This window comes from Carcharodon carcharias, chromosome 6, assembly GCF_017639515.1.
Source record: "Carcharodon carcharias isolate sCarCar2 chromosome 6, sCarCar2.pri, whole genome shotgun sequence".
In the NCBI taxonomy this organism is placed as follows: Eukaryota; Metazoa; Chordata; class Chondrichthyes; order Lamniformes; family Lamnidae; genus Carcharodon; species Carcharodon carcharias.
The window spans coordinates 171990625-172002682 of NC_054472.1; the positions used below are offsets into that span (position 1 = coordinate 171990625).

Sequence of the window (12058 nt, forward strand, 5' to 3'; positions counted from 1 at the left end):
TGCATTTGTAAAACAAAAACAAATGACACTTCATTAAATAGATGTCAGGACAAAAGCAGGATGCACAAAACAGTCCCAAAATTGAAAATTAATTTCAATGCAAAGTGCCTGAGGTGACTTGTTTCCACATGTATTTTAATTATGGTATCCTTCATAACCAAAACATAAAATGAGAAAACTGACAAGTAGATAGAAAGTAGCTCAAATTCCACATTTTATCATATTTCAATTGTGAGTTCAAAATTCAACATCATTTTAAAGACCTATTTCCCAAGAGCTGGAAGCAACTGGTGAAAAGCAAAACACGACTTCCACTAATACTTAAGTGGGTAAATGCATTGCCTAGTGTGCTACTGAGCTTTCTACGTTAAAGACATGCATGACTCAAACCCTGGTCTGTTCTGATTTTTCTGATCTCAGTGACTGCAGTGCATGGAGTGTTACAATTGATCTCCATGCTTCTACACTTTGGTGAGAAGGGTCCCTGCAGAGATTTCTATCTAGTGACCACCCCCACAAAGTGAATGCTTTGGGCAAGGATCAGATTTAGCTCCCCCACCCCATCATCATGCATGGTCAAATACCCCGGTGCCATTCTCTTTCAAGGTTCATACATTAATAATGGTTCATGGTGAATTACCCGAAAGCTGCCGGCACCTGTCGACCCTTACCTCAGGATAAGCCTTCTAGGGAAACAGAGGAAAAGACGGAAATAGGAGACAAATAATAGGAAAATCCACTAAGACCTACTCAGTTCTTCTCGTTAAAAAAATGTAATTTATTGCCAACTAACGAAGAAATCCTCAAGAGTTACACAAGGGATAAATGTCAACAGACCAATATGAACTCATATTGGTCTGTTGACATGCACTCATCATGAGTGTGCATGAAGTTTTGATGTGGTTTCACAAACTTATTCCAACACTCGTTTGCTATACCATGAAGTATTTAAGTGATTTTGATTACATTCCAATTCCAGAAAACAAAATCATTAAGTGCACTCATGCTCACTTTCACCACTAACCGAGTTCTGGTCTAATTATTCATGGGGAAAGATCAACTGCTGAACAGTAGCTGACAAGCTTAGCAAGGCTATTAATCATGTTACTTGTTCAGAACAATGTCATGGTAACACAGCAGATGATTAATTAAAATTTTTAGTTTGGATTTTTTTCCCCCCTTTGCAGTCCTTGATAGTTAAAGGTGACATTTGGTATGGAGTGCTGATCACTATTTTATGCATACCTACCAACAATCCTTCGGTTGCCTCACGACCAACGACACTGGATATATCGCCAATATTGGCAGCACACACCTGAAAGAAGAAATCATGTTTCTTACAAATTAAAACAAAAAGAGGGGATGCGGAGTGAGAAATCACCAAGTGATAATTATGTAAACTAACCTTGCGAACGTGGAACATCCGGCAATCACAGCACATCTCACAGAACCGGTGCAGTATATATTTTTCTGTGATAGCCTTCCCCACCATGGGAGCCATTTTACACATTATCTACAATCAAGGCAAAAGCAAACCAGTAAAGTAAATCTGCATCACCTTTTCTTAATTTCTGTGAAACAAGTTGTGCTCCTTTTGGGGATAAGTTGGATAGATACATGGATGGGAGAGGTCTGGAGGGTTATGGACTGGGTGCAGGTCAATGGGACTAGCGGAATAATATTTCGGCACAGACTAGAAGGGCCGAATGGCCTGTTTTTCTGTGCTGTCATGTTCTATGGTTCTATATGCAATTTCTGCAATAACAACTTAAACTATTCACAAGCTATTTAGGAACACACAACATAAAAAACTATGAGCACTTATTCCCTGCTAATCTTTACCATGCAACCTATAAAGTCCCATTGACTGGTTTGAAGAAAAACTAGTTAGGTACTTGTTTGACAGGCACATGTCTTTTTTTGTGCTGTAGACCGCTATGACTCTATGAATGATTTAAAGTAGTATTTATCCCATCCATTTCATCTTTAAAATTACATTCATCCTCCACACAACAACTAGTCTAACAGGAAGCTACTATTCAGCTTTTCCTTTAAAGGAATCAATGCAGAACTTTGTCTACTGCAGACACCTGATGCTTGCTGCATAGTAAAGAATTCTGCTTGACAAAAGCAAAATACGCTTGTATCACCCAGCTCCTGTTCTATTCATGCCCTTCTACAACTGAGGTCACACAAATGAATTTCAGTGCCAGTGTGATGTCAGATATGTAGGCCATACATTCTAATGACTTGGTAAACCATATCAAACAGCACGTCTGTGTGGCTGTTTGCAATAGGCAGGGTGCAGGCCGTAATCAGCCAGCCATGCTTGCAAAGAATGTCAGAACGTAATGTCTAATGTTAGATGTGATTGTGCAATTGGACAGCACTTGATGTCCCAAGTGTGCTAAGAATTACACTAACAACCAATGTAATAATATCAGTTGGGCTCACAATGTGGATCATTTATGCTTGCTAGAAGATGCATATATTCATTAGCAGGGTCCTGTCCTCCGCAGGTGTTATGACATGGCAGTTGGTAAAGGCTGAATTATTTAAAATCCCAGAGGGAAATTTTAAACAACTGTCATAACCTATATTTTCAATTGGTATGTTTTGAGTTGCAGATTTAAATTCAGGAATAAGACCACATGTTCTTGAGAGGTTTTTCTATCAAACTAAATGAAACAATTATTAAGTTATAACAAATTAAACATATACACATGGCTACAAATTACTACTATCATAACTTTTTAACAAATTCCCAAATTAATCTCCACTAATGCAACAATAACCAATAGACTTAACCAGACACCAGGCAAAGCATTTTTACCATTTGAATTCAAAATAAGGTTCCTTTCAATTTTGTTCCTTTTCAGACAGTTGTAGGCTTACAGCTGCTGAGATATTACATGCCTTTCACTGGCACACACAAATTCCTCTCATGTTACACCTTGCCTTCCCCTTTGAATGTAAATTTTCATTGCTTCACTAGGCCCTTTAAACCCCTTCATAGTACCAATTTCATTAGTAATATAAACATTGCTTGGTCTTTCCTTGCTCGGTGCAAGATTTCATTCCCACTCTTGAATGTTCTATTCAACAAAATGCCCCCATGTTTATCTAATTACCATTTCAAACCAACTTCTTTCTATGCATCAAAGCACCCAGGCTAGCTGGCTTTAATCTAATTAACACACACAGACAAAACCTCTATTTTAAAAAATAATAATTTCCAATAACATTATATTCATTAATATCTTCATGACACAGGCAAAAAGAACACGTCCAGACATTGTACTTTTGCGAATTAAACAAGTGGCATGGGGGGGGTTGTGGGCAACAGTTCTCTAGTGCATTCTCAATGGCAACACCTTGACCAATCATAGTGACTTGCCAAACAACCAGCACCCTTTTCTCATGTTTGGATTGTATAAATTGTTGCTCCCTTTGAAATTTAGCACAGTGTTTGTTCTGATGAGTGCAAAACAAAAAGCTATAACAGTATGTCTCTTTTTTCAGCAACACTCAAATAATTTGAATTAGCAAGAAGAATTGAATTTAGCAGAAAGGAACATCTGTGACACATTTAACTATTCCAAAAGCAGGAGATTGGTTTAGAATAGCATAGAATTATAATTAGAAATTTAATTCAGTAGAATTCCAACAACAGTGAAACTACAAATAAGGTAAAGTAGGGAACCATAATTCTTAAATTATAATATATAGTGAAGTATACAACCAATCTAAGGTTGTAAATATCTGCTTAAATGAGAAGAGTTATTAGGGGTCATGGGTAAGAAAGGGTTCAGGTCATCATAGGGTAGGCAGAAAAGCTTCCTTTATTTATTCATTAGAAGAGGAACCTTGAAGTGTTACTTATGAAAAGCATCTGCCTGAAAAAGATCAGCTGGAAAGTTAGAGAATGCTAATCAAGTAAAGGAGTTAGGCATTTGTGACTGCAAGGATAAAACAAAGCAGCGTTGAATGATACTGAAGAAGAAGTGCAGATTGTTATGTAGGAGGGATGAGATAAAGGCACAATAAGTAGTACTGGAATAGATACTTTAGAAATCCATTAAGGTCTGATAACTGAGCTCAACTATTAACATGTTTGAATTCTCAGGACAAATATTTATTCTAAGCTTAATAAATCGGTTACATCTAACAATGTTGTGAACCCTATTAATTTGAGGAGTACATTATAAGAACAAGTATCCACTCCATCTCCAACATCACCTAAACCTTTTCCTAAATGGACAAAATTCCATGATTTGTTTTTCCTACACCACCCACATTAACTAATATGCAATGTACACAAAATTTCAGCTGCCATCTTTGAGCCTGAACACAGTGTGCCCATATCCTGTTGAATGTTACCAATCTTCTCATTTGTAATTATATGGCTAAATCAAGAAGGCAGCTCAACACCACCTTCTCAAGGGCAACTAGGGATGGGCAATAAATGCTGGCCCAGCCAGCGAAACCCACATCCCATGAATGAATAAAAAAAATTAAGTGGAGAAAAAAGTGCATTTCACTTACTGCGACAGCTTCGGTTTTCAAATCATCATTGCTTTCAGGAGCAGTTAGATCCAGTAGAACAGGACATACTTTAGTCTCCACGTCATATCTTTCTATTATCTCTTGTTCTAACACCACCAGCAATGCTGCCTGGCTTGTCTTCCTCACCTACAAATAACAGTTGGATGCGAAAATTAGTCTGTAACCAATCAACTCAGTTGAAAGAGCTCAAAATAAAGACTATGTACATCACAAAGTTATTTTATCAATTGATTGATTTGACACTGGGAAGAAACTTCAAACAGAAGCTTTTTATATAAAGCTGCATTTCTATTTTATCATTCATTAACTTTTAAAACCAAGTGTAAGGGATTTCATAACGTCTTAATACAAGTTACTGTATTTGATGCAAATTCAAATCGACTGTTCCTTCATCAAGGTAAGAATTACCTATCCGATTAGTATAATCTTAAATAACAATAGTCAATTCTAAATAAATTTCTATACAAGATTCATTTAGATTCAAATCATAGGGAATATAAAATAGTGCTTAAACCATTTTTCTTAGATTACTTTGGTTAGTCCATTTTTGTGTTCCCTTTTCCAGCATTTTGATTATTTTCCTGTTCTAAGATTTAGCTGAATTGAAGAAATTGAGTTTTTATTTCCAACTCCAGGGTCATCACTGAAAGCAAGTTAATTCTCAGCAGACTATTGAACTGCAAGGATGTCACACAGAGCCCGATGCAAACATGGGCAAACCTACAGCAGGAGTCACTGGATACCAAAAAGAAACAGGTGTCCTGACCCATTTTCTCCTTCCTAACCCAGAGACTCTGCTAACAACTGCAGTGCCTGTTGCCTCAGCTGACATCAGCAAACACAGTGGAGATGAAGACTGAATCTTAGACTTTCCTGCTCTGCATTGTTCAACTACTCATTTATCAAGTTTGCCAAGAATAGTTTTCAACCAGGGTCTTCAAGTCCTAGTTAGCAAGGAGCATTGTAATTTGATCCAAGAGCTCAACATCAGTAAGGACTGTGCACCATTTAAAAACAAAACAACCAAAAATTTTATGTATAGTGCCAATTTAGTAATGAGGGCTGCAGAACAAATTCTGCCTGAACAATAAAAGCAGCCATTCAATATCAAAACAAAGATGTGAACAAAAATTGCTTGGTAGCTCCCCCGCAAGGTGCTCTACTTTTAGTTTGGCAGAGTTAGTCTTCTCTGATTCCAATTTGAATTGTTTTAAAATCCACCCTAAGTCCGCAAATGGACTCAGCTTGGAAGTAGCCAAGCTTCTACGAGTCATACACATGCTCAACATGCAGTCTTGGTGCAGTGCTGGGGAGGAGGTTGAGGGAGGGAGGGTGGCGAGGTGGTAATGAAGGAAGTCATTAAGCTTCGGGAGAAGGATATTTTAAGTGTAAATTCTTTTCCATTAAAAAATATATCAAGTTGCTAAAACTAAGATCCTGGTATCAGCACTGCTGTCTTGGGTAAATTTCAAGTAAAGCTCTTTCCAAACATTCAGATTCAGCCTTCAGACAAATGGCAACAGGGCGAGACTTAGTTGCGATATCCTCAAGAAACGAATAGGTTGCAATGCTTACTTCAGAAAAATATAGGTAAAGGGGGTGAAATATTGGATGGCTGCTGGAAGCCATCAAGCTGTATCTCAGCTCAAGTTAAGGCATTGGAGTAGGCTTGTGGTCGGTGAGGAAATGCAAAGGCAAGTCGCATCTTTCGTTGAATTAAGGGACTTCTCTTTTTTATCATACAAGAATAAAGACAAGCAGCTTGTTAAATTGCTTAAATAAAATTATAAAAAAGTAATTAGGACCATGTAAATAGCACTAAGTTCTAAGAAGCCTGTATTTCAGATAGACCAAAAAGTTTAAAATGCATATTTTCCTAGGCTTACAATCAAATTGAAAACACATGATTGGTTTTACTGGAGTCTATTTAATCTAAAGGAAAGGCTTTTTAAAAAAGGAACAAAAATAGACACCTTACCTGGTTGTTGGGGTCTGCAAGGCATCTAACCATAAAGGGCAACAAGTATTTGGAGAAAGCATAAGGAATAGAAGGCCTATTCTCTTGGCAGAATATTGCAATATGAGGCACCTGTTCCATCAATTCTGCACGAACTGTTGGTTCTGTAAAGAAAATTGCCTATTTTACACAACTACTAATAAACAAGAAAAACTATTGAAATCTATTTTGCCATGGGTAGCAGTTCACAAGGTGGTTATTTTCCATTGTTTTGGATAATACATTGCAACACAGCTAGTGATCTTTTTCACTGCTCAGAAAAGGAAACCTAACTGCACTGTCATTTCCAAATGGCCTATATTGCATCACAAACTCTATAAATGCATTTATGTTGAGAAAATGGATATGTTGAAAGCTATTTTTCCTCCTGCTCTTCAATTTTGTGTTTTTTTCACATTTGAATTTTTATTTGATTACTGGTTAACCTTTTATAAAAGTCTTTATTGTGACAGTTTGATTGAGCCTCCCAGTCCAGAACTTTAAGGTTCCAATCTCACAGATTGTGTTACAGAGAGATTACTGTACTCTAAAATGAAGGATTAACTGGTCACATAGATTGAATAAATCTAAAACAGTTATGTAATTGATACCTCCATAATACACTTCCAGTCTTATTGATTAGATTTGTACAGCACAAGGGAATCGCATTACCAGTTGCACTACTGAAATGAGATTTGTTTATTTAACAGGCTGAACATATTAATTGCTTAACATAAATCAAGAGGCTTTTGGAGCTGCTGCTTTTAATACTTCTAAGCTGTTCAAGCTATTTTAGTAAAAGTGTTCCTGCTCATTATATGTTCTTTAAGTATAACACTTCCCTGGTTTCAAATTTACCTATTGGCATGTTTGGAGTTTTTAAAAAAATTACATGCAATGACTAGTATAGGCACTACACTTAAATCTTCAGAGCTCAAGTCCCATGGGCATAAACAAATCGACACACCTAGCAACAGTCATAAACACAGGCAACATCCTTCTGTTACTGACTGTCCAAACTCAGTTCAACTTTTCAAACGAGTTTTTACAAAACATATAGTGGTGGCACAGAAAGTGTTGTCCACTGGTTACTTGTAATCTGGAAAGAATTCCATTCTAACAATGGAGTGAATCAGCCATCAGCAATTATGTGCTTAACTTGGAGCAGTGGTAAGCACATAACGCAGTTCCAAAAACAAACTCTGGTTGATTAAGAGCACTCCATGACTTGTTGCTGATCACTAATTTTATTGCATTCTATCACACTTCAAGTGGAATAGGCCCCACTGTAATGGATAACGTCACTGCCTCAGATCACCAAAGGCCAATCTGCACACAATTTTTTAATGCTTTTTGTCATCCCTAATGCAAGAGATAATGTAGGATAGCAACTACATTATAACCAGATTGCCTCATGCATTTGCCATTTCAAAACTGCGAACACACATACTCAAGTTAGAGCAAATAAAGCAGTTACCAAATTAACTAAAATATTTTGAAGTTTGGTCTTCAAGGAGATACTGCTCACCAACTGGGAGAATACTGATGCAAAATTCACTCTCCTTGCTTCTTCCCTGGGCATCATGAGTTCCATCTTTTATGGAATTGGCTATAGCAAAGTCAATAGTTAACTGATCTGCATTGCTACTCAAAGATAATTAAAAATATCCTGCAGATATATAATGGAGTAAATTGCAATCTTTTGCTCCTTTACAGCCCAAATATCATAGTATTTCCCTCAGAGACAGTGCTATTATGCTGTAAAACTACAAGGAAACTCTTTTGGTCAAACGTGCAGTCAAATTAAAACAAATGAGTTCAAATTACAAATGCTATTACTTCTTCTCCCCCAATTTCAACAGCAGCTGCAGATAATGCATGGAAAATAAAATGAAAGTTGAATGTGTTAAACACTAAACTGCAAGTGTACTTTTCCCCTCACATGGTTTTGGGGATGTGAACAAACAATCCCCACGATCCCACTTACTTGTCTTTTGCTTATTCACCACTATTCAAGTCACTGTAAGGGCACTCCAAGTTCTTTAGGCAGGTCAGTACTAGCCTTTCCCACTGTAGAACACTGCAGTGCCCAACCCAAGAGCAAGCAGAGATAAACAGATTAAACAAAGGGAAACTGACATAATCAGCAAAAGGAAGGGAAAAATTAAAATCGTTAGGTAGTGGTCTAAACCACCAGCAAAACTAACAAAGACAGCATCACCTTCTTCAACTCTGACTTTTATGCACTGATTGGAAAGGGTTAAGTATCAACCAATGCTGAAACTTCAGACAGCTGAACAGTAATGAGATGTAATGTCAGAAATGTAACAACTAATGTGAAATATGCACAGGAGCTAATTAGGGCAAGTCAGAAGATAGTCAGGATTAAATCTTTCCATTCCTGTATTTTCAAATATGTCACACTACATCAATCAAGGGGCAAAAGGGAGGGGGTGGGTGGGGGGAAGGAAATAAATATAACTATCACTAGAGAAAAAATACTAGGGAAACTAATGGGGCTAAAGGCCTGGACCCAATGGGTTGCATCCTAGGATATTAAAGATAGCAGCTGCAGAGATAGCGGATGCACTGGTAGAAATCTTCCAAGAATCCTTAGATTCTGGAAAAGTCCCAGAGGATTGGAAAACTGCCAATGTAACACCTTATTCAAAAAGGGAGGGAGACAAAAACAGGTAACTATAGGTCAGTTAGCTTAACATCCATCATTGGGAAAATGTTGCAGTCTATTATAAAGGATGTAATTGCAGAGCATTTAGAAATGCATAATATAATCAAGCAGGGTCAACATGGCTTCATGAAGGGGAAATCATGCCTGACAAATTTATTAGAATTTTTTGAGGAGGTTAACAAGCAGGATAAAGGGGAACCAGTAGATGTAATATATTTGGATTTCCAAAAGGTTTTTGATAAGGTACTGCACATAAGACCACTTAATAAGAGTCCATAGAGGATTGGCTAACTAATAGAAGACAGAGAGTTGGGATAAGGGGTGAGGGGGGGGCATTTTCAGGATGGCAACCTGTGGAATGCCACAGCGATCAGTGCTGGGGCCACAATTATTTACATTATATATTGTGTTAGGTGAGGGAAATTAATGTACTATCGCCAAATTTGCAGATGACGCAAAAATAGGTGAGAAGGCAAGTGTTGAGGATGACAGTGATACAGACAGGTTAGGTGAGTGGGCAAAAACTTGGAAAATGTAATATAATGTGGAAAAATGTGAGCTTATTCACTTTGGCAGGAGGAATAGAGGAGCTGAATATTATTTAAATGGAGAAAGACTGCAGAATGCTGCAGTGCAGAGGTCCTTGTGCATGAATCCCAAACAGCTAGCATACAAGTTCAACAGGTAATAGGGAAGGCAAAAAGAATGTTGGCCTTTATTTCAAAGGAAGTGGAGTATAAAAATAGGAAAGTCTTGCTAAAACTATGTAAGGCACTAGTTAGACCACACCTAGAATACTGTGAACAGTTTCGGTCCTCTTATCTAAGGAAAGATGTGCTGGCATTGGAAGCAGTCTAGAGAAGGTTCACTAGGTTGTTCCCAGGCATGGAGGGATTTTCTTATGAGAAGAGGTTGAGTAGGTTGGGCCTGTACCTGTTGGGAGTACAGTAGGATGAGAAGAGACCTTATTGAAACATATAAGCTTCTTAGGGGGCTCGACATGGTAGATGCTGAGAGGTTGCTTTCCCTTGTGGAAGAGTTAGGACCAGAGGGCATAATCTCAGAGTAATTAAGACAGAGATGAGCAGGAATTTCTTCTCTTAAGACAGTAGTTAATTTGTGGAATCCTTTACCACAGAGGGCTGTCAAGGTTGGGGGGTCGTTAAGTATATTCAAGGCTGAGATAGGCAGATTTGCAATCAATAAGGGAATCAAAGGTTATGGGGAAAAGGCAGGAAAGTGGAGTTGAGGATTATTAGATCAACCATGATCTCACTGAATGGCAGAGCAGACTCGATAGGCCAAATGGCCTACTTCTGCTCCCATGTCTTATGGTTTTACAGATTATTCATATAGACCAAATACAAATTGCATTTATTACCTGGATCTTCAGCTAGTTTACTTATTCTCTCCAACACTGCGAGGCAGTCTTTTTCATCATCGCTGACTGCCCGCAGTGTATCGAGCAACCCTCGCGCTACCATTTGTCTGTTAAAGAAAGAAAAGAATTAAAAGTAAAAATGCTTTAACATTTGATCTAATTGTTGAAAAATAACTTATTTCAGCCACTGTATACTCTCTCTCTCTCCCCCCGGGGGATTAAAATAAGTTCTGATTTGCTAAAACCACAGTGACTGAAAAAGACACAGAGGATAAGTCGTAGAACATTGCATAACAATTTGTTGAGAGATCCAGTGGCATTTCTCTTCAGAAGAACAAAATTAGGACAATCTGAAGTTCAACACAGATCATATACCCATATTTTCTGGTGATTAGTTAGATGGCAACATTGGCAGAAGCCATCTACAGCTATCAGTTCACCACTAATGCAGTCTTTATATTGTACAAAGGGTACCAGCGTGAAAACAGGCCCTTTTATATTGCAGTGGAGCAACAAGCAAACCCAGCACTTGGTTTAAAATCTGTGCTTCGCAACTTCATTTTCAGGCCACTGCATCACCCCAAAAGACAAATACCACTACTTCGTATGGGGTATGGACTCTCAGAAAGCAATGACACATTTTCATTTACTCTGTAGCATTGCTACCAAAACAGCTGGCATTAATGGCTGCAATGTAAAGGAGACATGGCACACATTTCATTCTCTTCCACTATAATCTTGTCGTCTTTTGTAAAATCTTCCCTTCTGTTTTAAGTTATGTCTGCAGGAACAAGGTTTTCCAAATAGCTCAGTAGCTAACCTAATATGGGAATAAGCTAGAACAACACATCTTACTTCACTGAGATGGCTGATACCATTCAGGGTGGTGGCTGCTAGCAGTGGCTGACCAGCCTGCCGACATTCATCTTTGCTAACATTGGAAGAATGGTCACTTGATTGTGGTGCTGGAGGGTCGCCAGCACAAATCACCAACTTTTGAGGCTGGAAGGAAATTACAGTTGTGGTGAGGGAGTAGTGGAGGGAAGAAAGTGTGGCCAACACCAATCCCTGCCTGAGGGGACAAAGAGACTTCTCCCTCTATCACTTCTGGGTATTAGTTTCCAATACTACTGCACCAAATAATCCAATTTGTTGTTGCCCAGCACCACAATGATCAAGAACTAAAAAAATTAAACACAGTAACTTTCAAGAGTGAGAGGGACAGATTAGTTAGCTCTTTTAAAGAGGTGACACAGACAACAGGCCAAATGGTCACCATCTGTGCTGCACAATTCTAAATGGTCTGCAACTCTGTGCACTTTAACCAATGTCATAGCTCAACTAGACTTGTCTTCAATATTTTTTCCTTTTAGCAACTTAAAACATTACATAACTGATCTGCGCAACAGTAAAAGATCAGCATTCA

General features: G+C 38.1%; 1 protein-coding gene across 7 annotated transcripts in view; it reads right to left on the bottom strand.

The window, feature by feature from the left end:
• Window positions 1-12058, bottom strand: part of LOC121279007 (serine/threonine-protein phosphatase 4 regulatory subunit 1-like) — a 72528-nt gene that overhangs the window by 41730 nt on the left and 18740 nt on the right. For all 7 annotated transcript variants that reach the window (XR_005943311.1, XM_041189735.1, XM_041189740.1 and 4 more), the window contains 5 exons: window positions 10633-10739; window positions 6545-6687; window positions 4546-4692; window positions 1406-1513; window positions 1250-1315 (listed from right to left, as the gene is read on the bottom strand). Coding sequence is in view for 6 of the 7 variants with exons in the window: in XM_041189735.1 (XP_041045669.1) it covers window positions 1250-1315; window positions 1406-1513; window positions 4546-4692; window positions 6545-6687; window positions 10633-10739 (571 nt within the window). In the remaining variant the exon portion in view is untranslated. The remainder of the gene's footprint in view (window positions 1-1249; window positions 1316-1405; window positions 1514-4545; window positions 4693-6544; window positions 6688-10632; window positions 10740-12058) is intronic.